At 52.4% G+C, this 21,659-nt stretch overlaps 9 protein-coding genes across 9 annotated transcripts; 4 read left to right on the top strand and 5 right to left on the bottom strand.

Annotated features, from left to right (window-relative positions):
• Positions 1-387: 387 nt before the first annotated feature.
• DSM5745_08308 (DUF2417 domain-containing protein) lies at positions 388-1,994 on the top strand (the record flags this gene model as incomplete). The annotated part of the gene is made up of 2 exons (XM_026750324.1): positions 388-534; positions 594-1,994. 2 exons carry the CDS (start codon positions 388-390, stop codon positions 1,992-1,994), a joined length of 1,548 nt encoding a protein of 515 aa, XP_026601328.1.
• Positions 1,995-2,420: 426 nt separating this feature from the next.
• Positions 2,421-4,580, bottom strand: npl4 (nuclear protein localization protein 4; the record flags this gene model as incomplete). Its single annotated transcript, XM_026750323.1, has 4 exons — positions 2,421-2,684; positions 2,764-4,225; positions 4,279-4,409; positions 4,482-4,580. 4 exons carry the CDS (start codon positions 4,578-4,580, stop codon positions 2,421-2,423), a joined length of 1,956 nt encoding a protein of 651 aa, XP_026601327.1.
• A 408-nt stretch (positions 4,581-4,988) lies between these two features.
• On the top strand, positions 4,989-5,753 carry yth1 (cleavage polyadenylation factor RNA-binding subunit YTH1; the record flags this gene model as incomplete). Its single annotated transcript, XM_026750322.1, has 1 exon — positions 4,989-5,753. One exon carries the CDS (start codon positions 4,989-4,991, stop codon positions 5,751-5,753), a length of 765 nt encoding a protein of 254 aa, XP_026601326.1.
• A 1,330-nt stretch (positions 5,754-7,083) lies between these two features.
• On the top strand, positions 7,084-8,049 carry pst2 (putative NADH-quinone oxidoreductase Pst2; the record flags this gene model as incomplete). The annotated part of the gene is made up of 5 exons (XM_026750321.1): positions 7,084-7,110; positions 7,182-7,477; positions 7,534-7,723; positions 7,777-7,838; positions 7,890-8,049. 5 exons carry the CDS (start codon positions 7,084-7,086, stop codon positions 8,047-8,049), a joined length of 735 nt encoding a protein of 244 aa, XP_026601325.1.
• A 196-nt stretch (positions 8,050-8,245) lies between these two features.
• On the bottom strand, positions 8,246-9,064 carry DSM5745_08304 (GPALPP motifs-containing protein 1; the record flags this gene model as incomplete). The annotated part of the gene is made up of 1 exon (XM_026750320.1): positions 8,246-9,064. The coding sequence occupies one exon, from the start codon at positions 9,062-9,064 to the stop codon at positions 8,246-8,248; it is 819 nt and encodes a 272-aa protein (XP_026601324.1).
• Positions 9,065-10,752: 1,688 nt separating this feature from the next.
• DSM5745_08303 (glycoside hydrolase family 18 protein) lies at positions 10,753-12,053 on the top strand (the record flags this gene model as incomplete). Its single annotated transcript, XM_026750319.1, has 4 exons — positions 10,753-10,937; positions 11,021-11,045; positions 11,100-11,346; positions 11,398-12,053. 4 exons carry the CDS (start codon positions 10,753-10,755, stop codon positions 12,051-12,053), a joined length of 1,113 nt encoding a protein of 370 aa, XP_026601323.1.
• A 751-nt stretch (positions 12,054-12,804) lies between these two features.
• On the bottom strand, positions 12,805-13,990 carry DSM5745_08302 (asparaginase ahrA; the record flags this gene model as incomplete). Its single annotated transcript, XM_026750318.1, has 2 exons — positions 12,805-13,760; positions 13,810-13,990. 2 exons carry the CDS (start codon positions 13,988-13,990, stop codon positions 12,805-12,807), a joined length of 1,137 nt encoding a protein of 378 aa, XP_026601322.1.
• A 674-nt stretch (positions 13,991-14,664) lies between these two features.
• On the bottom strand, positions 14,665-15,804 carry DSM5745_08301 (DUF3712 domain-containing protein; the record flags this gene model as incomplete). The annotated part of the gene is made up of 4 exons (XM_026750317.1): positions 14,665-14,946; positions 15,001-15,122; positions 15,176-15,591; positions 15,650-15,804. 4 exons carry the CDS (start codon positions 15,802-15,804, stop codon positions 14,665-14,667), a joined length of 975 nt encoding a protein of 324 aa, XP_026601321.1.
• A 2,283-nt stretch (positions 15,805-18,087) lies between these two features.
• Positions 18,088-20,353, bottom strand: DSM5745_08300 (uncharacterized protein; the record flags this gene model as incomplete). Its single annotated transcript, XM_026750316.1, has 2 exons — positions 18,088-18,241; positions 18,297-20,353. 2 exons carry the CDS (start codon positions 20,351-20,353, stop codon positions 18,088-18,090), a joined length of 2,211 nt encoding a protein of 736 aa, XP_026601320.1.
• Between the last annotated feature and the right edge of the window lie 1,306 nt (positions 20,354-21,659).

Genomic DNA, 21,659 nt, shown 5'->3' with positions numbered 1-21,659 from the left:
GACGAAGATGGAGTTGAAGCGGAAGCCGTTTGCGGGGTGGGAAGCTCGTCAACCCCACCTGTTCTTACAAAAGTCAAGTCTTTAGATTAAACACCCACAATGGACCCAAAAGTCAAGACAATCGGGAAATTACTCTATATCGGGCACTAGAATCATCACCAATGGGTCCCGAAAAAGACAGGCCTGTCCAACAGCAACTAGCCCAGCCACAAGCATAACAATCCTTCAACAAAAGAACGGCCCTGGTCTCGATCTCAAGCCATGTTGCTACCATGACGTCAGCACCGTCATCTTGATATCTTGATCTCGGCCAGTTTATAAACTGCACTTCCCAGAGCTCTGCTCTTTTTTGCACTCCGAGTAAACCATCGGTATTCATCAAGAGCCATGGTCAATTTCACCAACAGAAAACACGGCAGCCGAGAGGGGGACCGTCATGATAGAGAAGACGGGGAACAGCATCGGCCTCCCGATGAGAGGACTCGGCTCCTGCCACGCGAGCGCGAGCCTTATCTGAGTCCCGATGATCCTGCTGTGCGTTTAATCTTTCCGAGTTTGGTGTGTATAGCTATTGCGTCTAACGGTTGCAATAGGTCTCTCCCTACAATCTCTGGAGCGTCCGGGCTCTCAGAGGTCTTTCCATCGCATTCCTAGCCATCAGCTTCATCTGGTGGACATTCCTGCTCGTCTCCCTATTTGTCAGTGCACCAGCCGTACACACGCGCGGTTCCGGTTTCTTCGCATTTGCCTACACCACGTTAACCGTTGGATACCTCCTGTTCGGGCTCATCTTCTTCTCCGTCCCTTCGAAGCCGATGACGATATGGGGTTTCATACTTGCACTGTTCTTATTCACCGACATGTGTATAACAGTCGCAGTGCCAAAGATTCGGGTCGAGGAAGGCTGGGTTGGAATCGCCAGCGTTGTATGGGCGGTTATCATTTCAGTTTGGAATATCATCCAGAACCGCTACGTCGCCTGGGGTAAACGCGAAGAAGAGGAACGCCTCACCGGCCGCGAGGAGACCCGTTGGACTCTGGGAGAATGGCTGGCGGTTCTTTGTGAGACACTGTTCAGTGCGGTCATCGCGATCATATCCATTCTCTTTATGATCACCCTAGCCCTCCGCGCCCGGGACGCTACCCTCCACGCCCCAGGCCAGAAATACTGGGTCAGCGCCAATAACTACCAAGTCCACCTCAATTGTGTGGGCAACACGTCCAGTGACAATTCGACAACCGTCCTCATCGAAGGCGGAGAAGGCCCCGTTGAGCACACCCTGCAACCGTTCATTGACGAGCTTTACCAAAGGGGCGCCATTCCGCGCTACTGCTACTGGGATAGACCGGGTATCGCTTGGTCTGACAATGCTCCCTCTCCATTCTCCGCGGGTATGGCTTCCGACGCACTCTCCGAAGCTCTAGCCCTAGCAGACGAAGAGGGTCCCTTCGTCCTGGTATCCGCAGGCGTCGGAAGCATATACAGCCGCATCTTTGCGAGCCGCCATCTCCTTGAGACAAGGGGCATTTTCCTCATTGATCCCCTCCACGAAGACTACCTATCCGACATTGCAAACCCAGGCCGCGGCTTTGGGCTTTGGGTCCGTGGTATCTTGTCACCGTTAGGTCTTGACCGAATATTAGGCGCTATTTTTAAGCACAGGACGCGTGAAGATAGAGTCTTCGGCCGGAGCGCCTATCAGACGGGGAAGTTTATTCGCGCGAAGCTGCAGGAGAATCTCGTTGCAGGGTCTATGACATATTCAGAGATTCAGGCGGCGAGACATGTCCAAATGGCGGATACGCCGCTAGTCGTTGTGAGCTCTGGGGATGAAGTTGACAACAACAGGAAGTGGGCGCAAAAGCAGGAGGATCTGACTGCCATTACGAAGAATCTCAAGAACTGGGATGTTGTTCAAGATGCGCCGCATGAGGTGTGGAGGACGACAAAGGGTAGGCAAACGCTCGAGGAAAGGCTGAGAGCGATGGTATAGGTAGCATGAAGTTCCTTCTCTTCTTGGTCTTATGTTATTAGTCTCAACGTTCTTCCCCCTTTCTTTTCTAAATTGTATATGCTTGGGATCTACCTATATTTTATCTTGTCATGGACTTACGTGATTTTCAAATCGAGGTGGAATTGGGATATTCATTTTTTAAGCCGTCTATGTACAGCCTAGTGCACTAACCCAAATTGTAAACCGCCTCATAGCCTTGAGGGACTATCCAAAGCCTTGATAGAATACCCCAGGATCCGACAGGGAGCGACAAGGGGCATGTATCCGGTCTATGGGGAGCCCAAGGGTAATCTAGGGACGGATTTAATTGTTAAACAGTGGCAGGCCGCGTCAATCGGTTATCGGCACAAATACGGGGATGGCGTGGCGAATGGGCAGACTGGGTGCTCAAGGAATATCGACGGGTCACCTTAGACTAGCTCCCTTGAACCTCTTAGCAAGCTGCTCACTCTCTGATCTAGGAGACTCGGGTCTTGAGGAGGAGGAAGGGTAACGTCTTCCGGATTGGGGCACAGGGTGTAGAGGGTCCAGCCAGGGACGCTTGGGGGGCCGCTCACCGCTGTCCTGAAGAATAGTGACTAACGTTGCCCATCCGGGGGTATTGATAAGTTGCAGTCCGTCTGTGGGGTTCTGGGTCGTGGCTACACGGCAAAGTAGTGCTTCCTCTTCCTAGATGTTGGTGGAGTGTGGTTAGTAGAGGTTCTCGCTCTGCGGCCCGAGCAATTCCGCAGTAGTTTGTTAAACTCACCTTGCTGAAGGTGGAAAATGTGCGAAGGAAGCACAAAAGATGGAAGTCAGATACCGCTCGGATTGCTTTGTCAGGATCGCCGTGGGAAACGAGCTTCCGAGCAAGCGGACGAAATTCCTGTCCTTCACCAATGACCTCGCGATTCTCAATAGGGTATGTGCTGTCAATGAAAAGCGGCTTGGATTCGGTAGGGAAACCGTGGGTCAGAGTAACCAGAAGGTACTCTACTGGGAAGGCTGGTTTTGCGTTTACCTGGGCAGATACCCCATACTCATTGATCTTCCGATAGAACACCTCAGGTATATACCGCGATTTATTGCCGTCATCGTCTTCTGATTGAACCAGCATTACAGACGGCTCTGCGGAGGGCTCGATAATGTCGGCCCTAATCATCTCCACTGCGGCAACTGAAGCCTGGTAGGAGCTGATAGTAATGGCACCCTCTTCGTCACCGCTTAGAACACAGGTCACAAAGTTAGAGCCGAATTGGCCGGATCGACTCCACCTCGTTGACTTGGGGTGCTGCATCTGCAAACGTGACGCAAACGCAATCTCGAGAGAGGATAGATAATACGAGTCAATATGCCGTTTGCAGAGCACGGTACCGTCTCCCCGCCCAGCATCGAGTAAATCGGTGAAAATAACCCCGACCTTTTCGAGACCGCAAAGATGAGCAACTTCATCTACGTCTTTCTCGTTCTCCCAATCATGGAGAGTGACTCCGTCAACTTCATCCACCTGTGGAGGTTCATAGATTGCTTGCACAACAGCCTTGATTCCAAGAGGAACCTCTGAGTACTCCTCGTATGTGCCGTAAAGATAGCCCAGACGCTGCGTGCCTGACTTTCGCCAGAAATCAAGTAACGAGTTGATTAGATCAGGCGTAGAGAATTCTACATGGTCGACCATGCGATATTCCTGGGGCTGCAAGCTGATCGCACTAGGCTGGCACTTGGTACAGATTCCTTCGGGCCAGGGTGGGTGGCCGGACGGGCAATCTGGCCTTACCCGATAGTATGGCTCGTTGAGAGGTGGCATGAAGGAGCTCTTAAGTTCGGGTTTATTTGTTGCAGCGTTGTTCTTGCGCAGGTACGAGTGGAACGACAGATGCTTGATCTTCTTCTCTGCGAGGTACTTCGGGTCGTAAGGCTCGAGAGGCATGCAGTAATCGCACATGCCCTTCGCACTGTGTTTGCACATCTTATTATCACGAGGCCGATGAATCTTTCCATCCTTCTTCTCCAGGCGGTCATCAAGAGCCGACTGCCTAACAGCTTCCCATGGATTCTTGACCGTAACTGAGGCGATGTTACTAGGGTGTGATCGAGAAGCGGGTGTACTCTCTTCAGGTATTGGGGCTCCGTTCAGACGTCTCGCAGATGTTCCAGCCGCTACTCCATTACTAAAGCCATCTTGGAGATCCTGCTTGGACTGATATCCAATGTAAAGCTTGTCACCATGCCTAGATTGTCAATGTCAGCAACTGCCCGCCCTACGGTTATTGGTATTCCTAACCTAAGCCCGACCTGCTCAAACGAGACCCCTTCCAATGTGTTCAAAGGCCGCTCGTCGCCGGCGGCGCCAATGGGTTTGTTGGAGAGTTTGATCGAAGATGGTTCAATGTCTGAAGGAAGGTGCTCCAGAATCTAATGCTCATGGGTTGGTACCGTTTCATACACGATCGTCTGTGGACAGCTATAGAATTCAATATTGCATACCTTTGTCTCTAGCGAGGGAAACACGTCTTGTGGGCTAACATTCAGGCGAAATTGTCCGTTTCGGCTCTCGAATCTCAGAATGATCGTGCGGGACGCCATGGCGGCAACTGGATGGGTGTAAGCCAAAAGTGTAGAGGTGTCTAGAAGGCAAGGAAAATATTCGTAGCTCGTGATTTCATTCCGATGAGAAAGATGGGTTCCGAGAGAGAGAAGAGGGATACGCCGTCGAGGCAAGAGAAGATGTTAGAAGGACTAGTCAAGTAAGCACCGTTCATGTCGTAATGGCCGCTGTATTCTGCCGCCTATATCAAACCGCCTAGAGAACCGCCCTTCCGGTAGGCTCACTTGTGCCACCGCTTTCCATATTTGTCAGCATTCCTGAAGCTCTCCAGCTTTCAATAATCCTCCGCAGCTATTATTCACTCTGTGTCGTTTCAACAGCTTTGGCCATTGCCAAACAAAGCTTTTATCGATACAAATACTCAGATACGTTTATTCTCCAGAATCATGGCTGCCGACGTCAGTTACGTTGCATCTCAAATTGTGTCAACAGATCGCAGCCGTGATCCGGATTTCGATAGATTCTCCTTCGTTCCCTTCCTACGAAAGAGCTATGGCTTTGGCCTCGCCACCGACGTCCCTGTATGCAAAGCGTACAGTGAAGGTCACTGTCCCTTGGGTCCTGCGTGTCCTGACCGGCATCCGACACCATCGCGAGTAACCACATCTACGACCACGGCCTCCGGATTAGCCCCGTCAACCACACATGGGTCACTTGTCTGCAAGCACTTTCTCAAGGGTCTCTGTAAGAAGGGCATGAAGTGCGAATACCTCCATGAATACAATCTCCGCCGCATGCCAGAATGCCAGTCGTTCTCCCGGTCTGGATATTGTCCTAATGGAGATGACTGCCTGTATCAGCATGTTCGGGAGCAGGCCCGCCTCCCTCCATGCGAGCACTACGACCAGGGATTCTGTCCTCTAGGTCCCCTATGCGCGAAACGGCACGTCCGTCGTCGACTCTGTCAATACTATCTTGCTGGATTTTGCCCCGAAGGGCCAAATTGCGCCGATGCCCATCCCCGATGGTCAGAGAATCTGCCCAAGCCAACAATGCGCGTGGAGAAGACAGAAGAGGAACTGGAGCATGAAAGGAATCTGATTCGTGAAGAGCAGGAGAGGGAGCGTGAAAGGGAACGTGAATGGAGAAATGAACGTGGTCGCGGAGGATTCGGAATGCGTGGCCGGTACCGTGGCAGAGGGCGAGGTTAAATTTACTGCCTAGGATGATGGGAATCTACACCAACAATCTCCACCGATACCCTCGGTCTACTTGACCTGGGCACTTTCATCGGGACATTCGAATTTCACTCCGGTTCGACTGACCAGCCAGTTTATTCCGAGAGAAGCACGTCCTATCGCCTTCTTGATCTGAGCTCCCGGTGCTCTGGGTCCGGATGTCTCAAACCCCCCGACCAGTCGGCAATGGACGCCAGGCTTGTCAATCACCCAAGCATCCTGGAACTATCCAGGACGGAAAAAGCACCTCAAGCGAAGCGGCGAGCCTTCACCTCAGCAGTGTGATATTCGCACTTTGAAAACCAAGTCCTAATACTGGAACATGACAACTGCTGCTACATGTATGCACGAAAGGCCTGCTTCTTGATATATAGTTGTGTCAACACGTATCGTAATAGGAGCTCGGCCATATTTATCCTGTGATATAGGTAAAAGTCAAATATCCTTCGAATGGGGTTTCTTTCTCGTCTGCCGTTTGGCTGGTACATAACTTGAAAGGAATCCTTGTTATATCCCAAATATTGTCAGCACTATCTTGGTATAACCACCGGTCGCCTGATATGCTCTGAATGGGGTGAGAACTAGGTATACCTATACCAGCTGCTATAGAACAGTTTGCGGCAGAGAATGGACTCCTTCGGATATCAGGCAATCGGGTAGGAGATACGGAGTATGACAGTGAAAAGTCATCGTGCCCACGGCTTCTTACGTGTATATACTTCCACACCCATGGAGAATGATCGAAACTTGCGTTGAAAGGAACGATTTATACAGGATCACTCTGTATAATTATTGGTCCACGTCCAGGCAAGCTGCAGAGATTCTATGGTTTTCCACTAAACAGCGAAAACTCCACGCTGATGTCGTACAGCTTCGTGGCAAATCAAAGAGCTTGTAGAGCACGATATCTCGCGCTTCAGCTGCCATTGCAGCACGGTGCTTCCTCCGTATATCCGAGCAACTTCCCCCAACAATTGACGCGACCCGGAGAGCACCAACAACCCCTCGATTCTGAAACGTAGAGTTAGATACCAGGCTGCCCGTGCATTTGTCAAGTCTCCGTAAGACTGCACTAAGAACGATCAAGATGGGGAAGACCCACGGATTGCTTGCATCCATCCAATCAGCAGCAGCCAACCGCATCTGTAATCGATGACAAAAGCCTAGAGCTTTTAACTAATCCCTCTCCTCCGCTTCCTATAAAGGGTTGTCTGCCCCTCAATTCCAGTGTCCCTTCAGACTCAGATCATATCAAACATCCTCACTTCAGTTCTATACTTCAATTGAAGACCCTACTGTCACAATGGCCCCCAAGATCGCTATCGTCTTTGTATGTTACCCCTCCCCATTTCATTGCTTTACCCGCAAGCTGTGAAGCATATCCTAACGTGGTTGCTTTAGTACTCCATGTACGGCCACGTTGAGAAGCTGGCCCAGGCCGAGCTCAAGGGCATCCAGGCCGCCGGCGGCAGCGCCGACCTCTTCCAGATCCAGGAGACCCTCCCCCAGGAGGTCCTCGCCAAGATGCACGCTCCCCAGAAGTCCTCCGTCCCCACCCTTGAGAAGCCCGAGCAGCTTCTCGAGTACGACGCTGTCCTCTTCGGTATCCCCACCCGCTACGGTAACTTCCCTGCCCAGTGGAAGGCTTTCTGGGACCGCACCGGCGGTATCTGGGCCACTGGTGGGTTCTTCGGCAAGTAAGTTGAACTATTTAACGATGAGCATAACGACGGCCATTGACATTTCTACACAGGTACGCTGGTCTGTTCGTCTCCACTGGTACCCTCGGTGGTGGCCAGGAGTCCACTGCTATTGCTGCCATGAGCACCCTCACCCACCACGGTTTCCTCTACGTTCCTCTCGGCTACAAGACTGCCTTCCCTCTCCTCTCCAACCTCGAGGAGATCCACGGTGGTAGCGCCTGGGGTGCTGGTACCTTCGCTGTACGTTCTCTGTCTCTACGAACCTACTGGGCCAAGGCTAACTGCGTTTCTAGGGTGCCGACGGCTCTCGCCAGCCCACCGAGCTCGAGCTCCAGATCGCTGAGACCCAGGGCAAGTCTTTCTACGAGCACGTCGCCCGTGTCAACTTCGCGTGACTGCATGGCAGCACCGAACCCAAGTCCGAGGCCCAGCCTGCTCAGCAACAACCAGCAGCAACGAAGACACCGAAGACGGAGAAGCAGCAGAACGGCTCCGAAGCGAACAAGTCAGAGAAGGACAATGAGGGGGGCCCTTGCGGTCTTCCCAAGAAGTGTAACATTCTCTGATTATTTTGCTTGATACCCCTGCTTGACATTCTCTGTTAATGGTGCTGTCCATGTTCTTCTGTTGTGAGGACTTGATGATTAATGAATTAACTTATAAATAATAAATTAGATATAATTCATTTCATATATTCTTCTTTACTGCACTGTGTCATGACAGCTACTATACAATCAGTCCCACGTCATATAGCCTTGATATCTACAAAAACTTCCCCTTCGAAAACCTCGAGCCAAAATCCGCTGCTTTACTCATCATTTCTCTCCGTTGAGCATTCGTAAGGCTCGACGAAAGCGCCATATCCTTCTCTTTATCAAAAGCCCGTTTGCTCGGATCATCCTCTTCCTCCTTATTCCCCTTCTGCTTGTCCTTTCTCTTCTTGTCTTCAACCAGCGACAACGCCTCCTCCCCCCTCACGCGCTCGTTATACCGCTGAACCTTGTCCCTCATCGCCTGCGCCTTCTTATCATCCGCCCCTGTTCCCACTCCCGCACCATTTGGCCCCGAAGACGACGATATCCCCATCGCCTCATCCTGTAAGCGCCTCATTTTCTCCTCTGGGGTTTCAGTCCACGAGCTATCCACCCCTCCCCCTCCGCTCGGGGCATTCCCAACCCGTGGCCCACTCTGGAACTTGCGATTCCGTAGCTTCGTAGGGTCGACGCGCGAGCGGTCCGAACCGGTGGTAGGGGGCGCAAGCATCCAGGCGTCGCGTTTGGGTGCCGGTGCTGACTCGGGTTCTTGTGATGTATTTAGTTGTGAGGATGTTTGCGCACTTGGTTGCGCTTGTTCTGGTCTTGAGCCCGCCGGTGGGGGAAGGCTAGGGCCGAAGTCATCGTCATCGGAGTCTGAGTCTGAATTTGTGTCTGAGTTGTCGCTGTTGTTATCGGTGTTAGAGGCGGGCGGGGGAAGAGCTGGCCCGATTACTTTGCGGCGCTTGTCGGGGGCCTTGTCTGTGTCTTGGGTTACGGCTTCGGGGCCTGCGGAGGAGGCGAGTTTCCGTTTAGAGAGGTTGTCCATGATGTATTTTGAGATATGATTGCTGTCCTAGAAAGTATTGAGAATTGAGTATGAGGCTGGATAACGCGGCTTGCTTTTGGTGCAAACCAAGCAAACAGCCTCAACCAGGTGCGGGTACTCTCACTGGTCAGTCTCAACTCTCACCTATCCGCTTCTCTCTACTCTGAAAATGTTCTACTCCATAGCCTTCAGCGGCAAGGCAACTATCTCAAGTCATACTGCTGAACTCGATGTCTTCATCAACAAACTGAACTTGGATTTTTTTACTTGGATGCCGTACCCCTGGATCACTGCCCCTGCATACCAGGAATCTAGCAGGATTTTAGCGTTGAGGTGATCAAATACTAATAGGTCAGGGTCATGGAAGCGCGCGTGTTGCGCTCTCCTGATGTCCAAAATCCAGCTCGCGATTCGCGAACCGCGATGCGGGGAAGAGAACTGCTAGCTGCCGCTGCTCCACACAACGAAGATGAACGGACGCGTCAGTCAGGATTACTGAGAACTGTTAGCTTGTCACTTTGCCGAAGCAGCAAGCGCATGGTGACCATGACCTAAAATTCAAAGAACAAGGGGGTAGACTAAAGGTAAAGCATAAGTCTGAGGAGGAAGCCTTTTGCTCAGTGGGCCAGTGACAAGCAAACACGCACAGGGGCCAAGTTGACAAGGGAGGGCGATCCCCCAGCTTCCTCCGGAGATGTCAATCTTGTCTGAACTCTGAACCAATCGACCAAGGCGAGGCTCAAGTTTTTCGCAATCCATCGGATCTACTGATTTCCATGCTGTGTGTTCCCCTTCGCTGCTTCACATATTTTTGGCCCCAATCTTCTAGGCCCTAGGGTGACCTGGAAACTTTGACAAGGTGATAAATCTCCTTTGCGATCCACCTGGCGTCTTGGATTGGGGCTAGCTGCTCTTCCTGACTGTATATCATCGCCACAGCGCTCATTCTGCTCGAATGCTCACCGGCAGACTAGAAAGGTGCTTTCGAGCGGCGCATCGCGCATTGCGCGCTGCCAGTTCAACGGACACTCGAAATGCGAAGCTTCCAAGATGAAGTAGATTAAATACAACATTTTGCAGCAAAAATAGAAGCCGGGCGAGTCGGGGGCGGGGTGCAGCTGAGTTTAGGCCTTCAGTAACGCTCGTGCGCATACGCCGCATATCCATCAGGAGTCGGGGACAGATGACCATGTTCCATCTCACTGTCTCTTCGAATGCACTGTTGCACTGATGCGGAGTCTTCAAGATTTGCATACCGACCGGACTGGAACGATGCAATGGATCCTATGGCGCTTGGTGATTCCGTAATAGCGCTTGCAGAGGCGGGGAAGTCGTATACAACATGGAGGAGGCGCAGAGTAAAAATCTGCAGGTGCAGCGCCCCGAGAATGTCATAGTCTTCTCAGCCGGGGTGCAGAGAGAAAAGTGATCTGCCCGGTTGCCTTTCCCAATAGAGGCTCTATTATTACATAGTTTCTCGTGGTTTCCCAAAGCAAAAGCACCACTTTCCATCCCCAAACTCTACCACACGTGACGCTCTTCTGGATCAAGCAACTGCTCTTTTGCCTCATCCTCAGTCGTTTTTCTTTTTCCTCTCTCTTGTTTCGTTAGCATCTGGCCTTAGCATATTCTTCTTATTCTTCCTGATTACCATCAGCCCCAAACATCCCTGGCCCGCCACAGTAACCATGTTTTCCGGCTCGATCTTTCCCCACTGGCGCCGCAAAGCCGCAGAGCGCTTCAGTGGCACCTCATCAGAAATCCCCTTCTACCTAAACGCAGCATATTATCCGAACTGGCGCATATACCGGAAGCAGCCTCCCTCGGCGCTCAGATTGGGATTCGTGTCTCACATCTTCTACGCGTTTGCCTGGTACATACTAGCCATGCATCACCTGCGGATGCCGAACCCGCAGTAGAATCAGAGTGTTAACCAACCTTGTTTGTTTCATTTAGGGTCAAAGAGGACGGCACGGTTTATGTATCTCTCCCTCTTTAGTTTGATCACGTGGTCGAAACAATGTATGCTGACTAGGGTCGGAACCAGTTGAGTGATGAGTGGGCAGACACGCAGATGCCGGTTGACGGAACAACCGGTTGTCTTCGGGCATTCGCACAGCTCAAACCGCAGTATTCTAAGCTAAAGCTTGTCCTCTCGATTGGAGGGGGCGGCAAAGGAAGCGAGAACTTTGCCGCAGTCGCTCGAAGCAAGTCCTGTACAGAAACGTTCGCACAGTCCGCAAGACGACTAGTAGACGAGTTCGGCCTTGATGGAATCGACGGTGCGCTACTTCCCGTTGATTGTGAGCTGTGCTGATTTCTTCTGGTTGAAGTGGACTGGGAGCACCCAGCGGACTCGCAGCAAGGACAGGACTACATCCGTCTCCTCGCCAGGTTGCGGGACTATTTCCCGCCGCCATATGTATTGGCCACTTGTCTCCCCGCAGGCCAGTGGGCATTGCAGCACATTGACCTTCAAAAGGCGGCCAAGTATGTCGACATGATCAACATCATGGGATACGACTTTGCCGGGCCGTGGGGCGCCGAGAGCGGACACCACGCCCAGTTATATTGTCCTTCATACGGCTCGGGGGTGTCATGCCAGTCCGCCGTAGAGTACGTGCTCGGGCAGGGTGTCCATCCGAAGAAACTCCTACTAGGTATCCCAGCGTACGGCCGGTCATTCCTCGGCAGCGATAATATAGGACAACGGTATGCAGGCTGCGGCGGCGAAGACGGGGTATTTGATTATAGCGAGCTCCCGCGCCCGGGTGCAACAGAGTACCATGACGAACAGGTCGCAGCAGCGTACTGCGTCGGCGGGGACGGCGGTTTCGTGACGTACGACACGCCGCAGACGGTGCAGCAAAAAGCGAAGTTTGTAACGCGAGAGCAATTAGGAGGATTGTTCTATTGGCATATTGGAGGCGACGCTCGGGGTCCGCGAAGTCTCATCGAGATGGGTTATAACACGCTGCACGAGATGTAGGTGAAACGAGTCAGAAAGCTGCTGCAGATGTGAGAAGTCAGGACAGAGAAAAAGAGTGACAAAAAAGCGCGGCTCATCTGTTTTTCTTTGTTAGTTTTCAGCTTCATTTTGGTCAGTGCAAGAGTCATATGTACTATTAGTACGGTCTGAACATGAGTCAACGGGGAATGCCATCCTTAAATGTCTGAAGGAATGAGAAACGAGTGGAAATGATAAGCTTGCATGTGGCACACCACTCAGATAAGAGACATCCAGCCTCCTTATAGGCATTCAGAGACTCCCTTCCCTGCAAGGTACTTATCTAGGCCAATAATAGAGGGGAATAAAGACGAATTCAGGTCTGTGCGTTTGCCAAATGACTGATAAAATAATACCTCTTACTCTGCATTAGAGGAGACTTGCTTCTTTGCCTTGATATGAATTGACCGTGGTCGTACTAATGGATCACCTCATACCCTGCAGCAGTGTCGTTATCATCAGTCAGTACGGAGTAGATATCGATCAAGGCACTCCAGCAACTGCACTCACTGAAAATACTTAATTCCCAAGTACTTGACAACCGATATGTTGTTCCGCCTTCGTGTCCTGTCCTCTATCATGTGGACTGTCTTTAAAGTCTCTCCGATCTGAGCCATATGCGGTAACATCGCGAAGTACTCATTAGCGTCCATATCCAAATCTATTATATACATTCCGAATTACATATTCTCTCATTTCCGATCATACCACGTTGTACACAACCGCAAATGGTCTAAACAGCAACTTTCCCAAACACGGCCCGAATCTCCTCAACGCCCTTTTTCCCCTCCGCAAGCAGCAAGCCAAGCAAGATACGCGACTTGGCCGGGTTCAAGAACCCGCTCGAGATGCCGCCCTCAGCGGAGTATGGCACCTCGCCGTTGCCCGTCCTCGTGCTCTGCACGATCGGAATCCCCTGGTTGCTGATGATCTCGTCGACAGCGGTCGAGAAGACAGTGTCGACTGAACCAGCCCCAGATCCAGCCACAACGACGCCCTTGGCGCCGTTCTCGACGCTCGAGTATAGAGTGTCGTTGGTCATGTCCTGGAAGGAGTAGAGGATGTCGACGCGGGGGATGGAGGTGACGGTTGTTACGTCCACGCTTGTCTTGCCGGTGGGTTGCACGGCGGGGTAGTAGAAGAAGGGGGAGTTTGAGATGATGGCGCCCAGGTAGCCCATTTCCACGGCTTTGAAGGTATCCATTGTGTTGGCGTTCGTCTTGGAGACATAGTACGCTGACGCGATGCGGTCGTTCATGACCACCATCGCGCCCCGGTTCTTTGCCTCCTTGGTGCTTGCTACAGTGACGGCCTGCAGGAGGTTGTAGGGTCCATCGGCGGAGATGGCGGTTGCGGGGCGCATGGCGCCGACGATGACGATGGGCTTTCCGCAGTTGACCGTGGCGTCGAGGAAGAAGGCTGTTTCTTCGAGGGTGTCTGTGCCATGTGTCACGACTGCACCGGCCATGAGGGGGTCCTCACAGACGACCTTGTTCAGGCGGTGCGCCATCTCCAGCAGGATGGAGGATGTGATGTCTTGGCTGCCGACGTTGGAGATCTGGACACCGGCGACGTTGGCGACGGAGAGCATCTCGGGCACTGCATCGATGAGAGTTTGGATTCCCAGTGCGCCGGCTTGGTAGCCCGTCGTTGCTGTATTGGAGGACGCAGAGCCTGCGATTGTGCCGCCTTGGAGCTGTTAGTTCGGCTCAGTTGCTGGGGACGGGCGAGACCGTACCTGTTGCGAAGATGGTTACATTGGGGAGGGTGGTGTTCATCTGGGTAAAGTTCAGCCCGTTGGTGTTGGTGAAAGCATAGGTGATGTTTGAGCTTGTGACATCGCGAGGATAAAGGACTGGTGAAGCCTGGCTGAGGGTAGCCAGAGCAGCCACTGCAAGAGCTTTAACGCGGAAACCCATGACGTATAGCAACGACGGAAGCTATTGGGAGAAGAAGGCTGGTTCTGTACAGAAGCAGATCCATCTTGACGCCTGCGACCATGGTCCTTATATACGTACGGCTTGACCTGGATCTCGGAGCTCAATCGGACGGTTGTTGACTGTTGACTGTTGCGCTTGGAGTAAATCAGCCCGACTGATACCGTCTCCGCGACGACAAAAGAGGAAGCTATCGGGAGTCTGATAGAAGCGATAAGAGCCAAGCAAGACGGTGAGTACCTCCAGAGCAGGTCGTCTCCAAGTTCTCGGGAAGTGAGGAAGAACCAAGTGGACCGCCAAGCAGGAGTATGGGGTTCTTATCAGAGACAGCCAAGATAAGCGCGCAGGGAATCGGAGATAGACGGGGCACTGGGCAATGTATTATTCTCCTTCAGTAGTCACAGCAACAGTGGAGATGGAAAAGTTATGGTCATGGAATTGAATAAGAGCCGGCTTGCCCGGGAATCGCAATCGCAATCGCAATCGTACATAGTATAGTGGTACCACCCATTATTCAATCCGGTCATACATATCAGAACATTATTACAGCAAACAACGACAAAGAAAAGCGGATATCATGAAAGCCACCTGCCAGGAATTATCCGTACATGGTACATGCCGAGTCAGTCGCTTGATTAGATCACCGTATCCAGCTATCATGCGAGGACTTCGGTGAGGTTCAGGGTTGTGTTGAGCACGTTGGCCGCCAGGGCTTGAGTGAAGTATGGAATCTCTTGCCCATTGTATACACTGGAGTTGCCGGTGATGCGCAGAGGAATTTCCCTCTCCCCTGCTAGGACCATGGCGAAAAACGCTTGCATGTCCATGTTGGCGAGCATTGGCACGGTGTTGTTGCCGGGTTTGAGCACCAAGTCGTTGAGGAACGATTGACCAAGGACGGTTCCATTTTGGAGCGAGACGTCCAGGGTCAGGTTGCCCTAATGATTGTTTAGTTGTCAGGCAAGAGAGAACCAAATGCAAGAGATTCATACCATGTCTAATTGCAACACGGACGGGTTGGGGATGTAGACAGTGCCCTCGGCGGTGTTGCCATCGGTACGGTCATCGACCGGGGTCAGCGACACGATCTTGAAGCCGTCAAGTTTGTTGAGACCTGTCCGCGGTCAGTACGTGTATACCAAAAAGCCCATTGTAACTTGAACTCACCCTTCATAGTGACGGTCTTGTTGTAGTCGACATGAATCGTCGGCAGACTTCCCTGTTTCAACCGTGGCTCACCGTAGATGTTCATCTCAAACTCCTCATTCAGCATCACCGCGGTTGCAAAGTCCCCGAATGCGCCGGCATCAGTCAAGTTGAGCCACTGGTCAACGATCACCACGGCGCCATCATCGGCCTTGACTTCGGGAACATCGGCCGTCGCAAACACAGGGCCGCCCAGGAGGCTAACTTCGGCGTCGAACTCGAAGATCTTGGGGTGGAACATGCTATCGCTTCCGATAACCTGTCTCTGGTGAAGATGGAACCCATCGGGGGCAGGGTCGCTGATTTCCATGGACTCGACGTCGAGAGTCGAGTCGTTGATGTCGCCCTGGGCGATGTTGGGGTACCCGACATAGACACTGCGAAAGGTGGTTAATCGCGTCGGGTCATTTTGTCCAACGTCTAGGGCAAACTTACACTGGAAGCACAACGACCAGGACAACCACGATCAGACCGATGAGGTGCGCCCACCACCATTTCTTATAGTGCGCCTTCACTCGAGTCCAGAAGCTGGGCTTTGCGGTCGTCCCGAGGGGGACTTCCTCGACGACAGCTTTGTCGCTCGAGGCCATGGTGTTTCGTACTTGTACAGCAGGTACACTGATTCCGGACAGTCCCAATCAAGTCACTCTGCGGCTCAGCGGCGAGAGTGTTGCTCGTGGGACATACAGGAGGTGGATGTGTGACTAGCGAGTCATGAAGATCGTCAGTTGCTGCACTCAGTTTCATGAAGGGGGAGTGTTGCATGTATAGGGCTGAGCGCCATACCTAAGTACCTCACCACTCAACTCTGCAAGCTTCTGGAATGCGCGCGACAAAGTCTTAAATAAAGCAAGTGAAACGAAAAGAATAAACGAAAGACTCAGGTGAAAAGCTCGGTGTTGCCGCAGTCACGGAGGCCAGCGAGGAGTCGACGACTATTTTAGAAGGCCGGGTGGAAAAGACAAAAAATTGGCTAAACGACGCCGGATGGATTCCCAAGCATTTTATCTACTCGGACTCGCAGGAAACAGAGGGGCTCGAGGCTATCACATGTGGACTGTGGCCACTGACAGGTAGTTTCACTCTCATCAAGCACCGCGGGTCGTTGCTGGTGGAGCGAGCAAGGGTTCATCTTCTTGACTTTCCAGACTCCTTAGTGGTATGCGCAACAATGGATCCATCATCCTACTCGCATCAGGAAAGGGGCAAATGTCACGGGCGACGGCAAACCCGGGCCATCTGTCTGGCTGATCGTCGACTCTAGGTTGAAGCAGGCCCGGCATATAAAAGCCTCGGTGAGCCCGCTGCTGAAACAATCAGTCGGAGGATCTACTCGACCTGCGGCCATCCATGCTCGCATGCTGCGACAAGCATCTTTTTCCTGGCTGAAACTGGGACCGGACGAACCGAGGCGCGTCATTAAAAAAGAAATACACCCGCAGCCATGGCTTCGCCCTCGCCCAAATAATGAATCCTGGTTGCGTCCGAAGCAGCCTGCCTTTGAGCGCAGGCCGCAGGGGACCGCCACCGAGCGCGAGGGCGCAACTAACAGCCCAGGATGCGGTTCCCCAAATTACCCCATGTTGATCCAGGCTTGGCACGATTTAGCGGGCTGTAATTGGAATGGACAGTGTCGGAGCGAGACTGGCTAGTCAGGTGCTAACCAAAGGCCCATACGAGACTGGACCAGGGTTGTTCTGCCGCTATCCAGTCAAGGCCGTGGTCGAGGTCGCCGTCGTGCAACTAAACAGTGCGACCCTGTCAGTGCGGGCGCTCCTTGGCTGTTTCTGGCCTCTCCTCCGTCGCTAGCCCTGAACGAGGGAACCACTGCGACCCCACGGCCAAATCCTATTTTCCTGGAGTACTCCGTAATCAGTGCGTTCACGCACCAGCTCAGGAACGATCGAGTTTGCCTCAAGACGCAGTAAGATGGCGTACAGGGTGACATCCCGGCAAAACCTTGGAAGAAGTTAAGAAGTGGCCTTGTGACCACGGACTCGAAGCGGGAGGATCCGACTATTAAGGTTGACTGGCTAAACAAAGACAAAGTCCGATGACAACCCCAGATTCCACTCAAGCAAACGGAAATTGAACTGGAACAATGCCTGCTGGACTGGCACTGGCAGGTCTGGCATCTGGGCATGGTCTCCACTCCTAGTGACTCCGTCTGGACTCTGTAGTCTACTCCATCTCGCAGGCCTCATGCCACCCTGGAGGCGATAGTCCCCTGTAGTCCAACGCCACAATTTAAAAAGGCACCTCCTAGATAAGGCCGTTCAAGTAACAAAATATAGTCAAAAATAGTCAATCTCGTCAGTATCATTGAGTAGCTAAGGAAGGCAACGAACGCCACAGGGAACATGCAAAAGGAGAACAAGGAAAGGTAAAAGAAGGGCCAGGGTCATCCAGCAGAGAAAAGAATACTAGAAGGGAAATAAATCATCACACAGTGGTTAGATGAATGAAGGGTATCCAAGAAGCGAAATTGATGCCCGCAAACAATAAAGCAAAATCGAAGCAGTAAACTCTGCTCAATGGTGAAAAGTCCTGCGATCAGAAGGAGGAATCGAACAAATAAAACGACCGCCAAGGCAAAAGGTATGAAGCTAGCTCGAGTCGCTCATAGAACGTCCAAGAGAAAGGAGAAATGAAGAAATAAAAGATAAGAAAAGTGAAGGGACAAGAGGGAGGAGAGCACGGTAAAAAGAAAAGAAAAATAAGAGAGAAACGAAGCAAATAATAAATGAGTGCAAGGGTGAAGGCGACACAAAAGTATAAAGATGCAAGACGCTACGACAACCTCAACGTTTCTGCTTGATATCGTCGAATATCGCCTGTTCCCAATGCAACATGCAAACAAGGCAAAGCACCATCTATGCTTCAGTAGCATTGGACTTTTTGCGATGAAAAAGACTGCGAGTTCGTGATTTGCTGCGCCCCTTTTTCTCGGGCGTATGCGCATGGCGACCCCGGCCACGAGACCGCGTATCTGGCCCGTCATCTGACATGTACTTTTCCTTGTAGATCCTGCACTTATCAGCATCGGATTACGGGTGCAGTGGACTCGTCGTCATTAACTTACCAGCTGTTGCCAACCATGCTCATGCCCTTGGCTTCGGCCTCGCGGTAGAACTTCGCCGCCTTCTTCATGTCTTTTTTGGTGCCAACCCCCTCGGCGTAACAATAACCGGCTTCGGCAAGCGCATCTACGTCGCCCCAGCGGCCTGCAGTTTCAAAGCAACGTAAGGCGAGAGCTTTATCTTGTTCGACCCCCCATCCGTTCAGGTGGCTTACACCAAGCTCATAGACGCTCAAAGCAAACTGGGCCCGATATTGCTTCTGCAGTTCCTTTGACTTAGCTGACACTGTTGGGTCAGAGTCGCCAGACAGCTCTAGGCCGACGGAATCCATAGCCTTGCGCAGCCATCGCACGCCCTCCTGTTGATTCGGCCGCATGCCCCAGCCATGTCGACAAGCCAGAGCGTACAGCAACATTGCGACGGGGTGATCTTGTTTTGCCGCAACTCGTAGGTGATAAGTAGACTCGTTCAAGGACCCCTTCTCGTGAAGTTGAATGCCTTTTGCAACGTGTTCTTCAGCGGTTATTGTGGCAGAGGGCACGGCTGTCTTCGCGGTCTGTGGGCGTAGTGTGGAAGCAGAGTCTGCAGAAGAGACTGTCTCCGACACGTCGTCATTTCTAGACGTTTCTGAACTCTGTGCCCGAGGCGAGACATTCTCAGGTTCAGGCTTATCGGGTATTGGCGAAGTCTTGGCAGATGATCTGGATACCACCGGTGTCAGGAGCTTCTCGTCCACCGCCGGAGCCTCATATACCGAACTCGCGTTCTGTGGGGCAGGCGACTCTTGACGGGACGGTGAGGGAGAAGGTACTCTCGCAGACGCCTGGGGTTCGGCGGTCTTTGGTCGCTGCTGCTCCGGACTTTCGAATAGAGGTTCCTGCCATTCGAAATGCGGTGTCTGCAGGCCAGAGAAAACAACGGAATCCCTAGGCACTCCACGTCCGCGTGGGAGCGCATACTTAGCGTATATGTATGAAGACACTGCTGACAAAGGCTCGTCACCTGGCATAGCGGGCATGTCCGAAGGCCCCGGGACAACAATAGGGCCAGGCTTATTGCTGCGATTCATCATGCCCTGCTGGTCCGAGACTCCAAGTCCAATTGGTGCAGAAAGACTAGTGCTGGATCTGCTTAGAGGGCGTGAGAAATTGAACGAGGGCCGAGGAAGATGGCTGGAATTTGAAGCCTCGGAGCTTATGGATGGTGATCGAGCAAGAGAACGAGCCATTGAAGGCATGGGCGAATGCGGCATAGACATAGCGCTAGCGGAAGACAACTTGCGCGTAGTCGAAAAAGTTGAACCAGCGTTAGAGCTGCTGTAGTCATCGTCGGAACTTTCCTGTTGCTGGAGGCGAGGACTGCTCGACGGCCGAAGCATAGGCGAAGCAGGAGGCGCTAGACCACGGCCGCGATTAACATTCAGTCGAGAAGAGATCGAGTCAGTTGAAGAGGCCTTGGTCGGGCCAGGGCCCGCGAATCCCGTAGGGGACGCGGCATAGAACCGGCGCGGGGTTTCCGATGAGGCACGTATCCCAGTATCCTCCTCTGGGGACTCGGCGCGCACTGCATCAAACCGGAACCCTTCATTGTCGACAACAGGGGATCGGACTTCGTCCTTTGGCGTCTCATCATCCTCGTCACCTGAGTAGCTTTGCTCACTTGCGAGATGGGATATGCCGCTTAGACGCGGGTGCTCTGATTGAGGGCGGAACCGAGGTTCTTCTGGCTCCGGGCGAGCTTTCTGGGTTGGTTGTCTCGCCAGCCCTCCTTCAGGCTTCTGCGCAACGTCGTTGGACGACTGGGATCGAAAATAGCCGGGTCGAGGCCGGGACAACGATCGTGCAACGCTGGCCGGGGGCAAGCGACTCATGCGTCTATCTCTTCGCGCCGAGTCCTCCAGCTGGCGGGCCAAAAGCCGCCCTTGAAATGCGAACGCATCGAGCGGGGATAGTGCGGGTGGAATTTCTCCATCGAAATGTTCGACGCGCGGCGAGGCGGCACCGCTCCGAAAGGTATCATGAGAAGGCGAGCGGGTACTAAACTGCGGTCGCAGGCTCATTGTGATACTGGGCCACGTCTGGTTTGCACAGGTAGCGGACGATTCTCGTAGGCTCTTGATGCGGAAAAATTATCCAGGCGTAGTAGCCAAAGCTTTCATTCGGCCGTGTTCGGATCGTGCTGGAAAGTCAACTGGTGCGCATCGAGAACGAGAGTAAACAGTCGCAATGGTCCGTATCTTGGAAAGTCTGGAGGATGGTGAGTGGTACGCGACGGTGGTTTCGGACTGGAAAGGGGGGTAGGAGGAACGAGGCGAAGCAGCAACAAAAGATCACAAAGGAGGGCGGAATTACTGAAAGGAGTGACAGCCCCAGAAGGAGAAGGGGAGAAGGCAGAGTTGGTCAACAACGTCGGACAGCAAGTTAAGACTCAAAGGAGTTATAGTAAGGAGTGACAAAGGCTGCTGTGTTGTTGTGCACAGTAGTGTTGCTGGGGGACGATGGGCGCGCTTAGATAGGAGATGGGTTTTGGGCCAGAGCCAGCATTTCGCACTGCCGGTGGAGAGAGAACAACTGCAAGCGGGAGGGAAGGAGGAGCATCCAGAGCAGAAGCCGTTCAAATGACAGACGGCAGAAGGCCTATGGAACCAGAATACACGCAGTCCACGGCCTCTGCTGGACGATCGGACGGGGCGGGGATATTGGGAGTATCGCGATGTAATCCTTGCCAAGAATATAGTTAATACGCCCTGTGGACACTGATTATTCTTGCAAACATGTACTTTATGAGCGTAAAACAGATACATTAATTACCCTTCGCCTAGCCGAGGATCCTCTGTTGCAGAAGAGTCTGTCTCGCCGTCTCGGTCAGGGGCTCGTTAATATAAAGGCAAATAGTGGTGAATTCATGACGTACTATTGGACTTTCAAACGGCCAGGGTCCATGGCTTCGATTTCCCCTATCTTCGCTCCATTCTTCGGTGTCAAATGTTAATGAACTCTAGTTACGCTGTATCTATCAACAATTCGGCCGTACAGAGTACAGAGTAGCTCGAATCATTCAACAATCTAGACTTAATGATTGACATTCGCCCATAGTCAACTGCCACTCAGATCGCCAGAACACGAAGACCTCCTGGAAATGAAACTGTCAAACCGCGGGTCCTAAGCTCTTGGTGGGGACGGGGAACGACTATTTTTACTCGATTTTGAAGTCATTATTTTCTGCCGGCCCAATTGTAGTCACAGCTGACACATGAGGCCTGAGACAACCTAGTTGACATTTAGAGTACAGCAGCGAGACACAGGAAAGTGCTGTATGTGCGCTGTGTTACCTCATCCTCCTGAGAGGCGAGTATCATGTTGATG

The sequence above is a fragment of the Aspergillus mulundensis genome (genome assembly GCF_003369625.1).
Source record: "Aspergillus mulundensis strain DSM 5745 chromosome Unknown scaffold_9, whole genome shotgun sequence".
Classification (NCBI taxonomy): Eukaryota; Fungi; Ascomycota; class Eurotiomycetes; order Eurotiales; family Aspergillaceae; genus Aspergillus; species Aspergillus mulundensis.
This window is presented reverse-complemented; position numbering and strand designations above follow the sequence as displayed.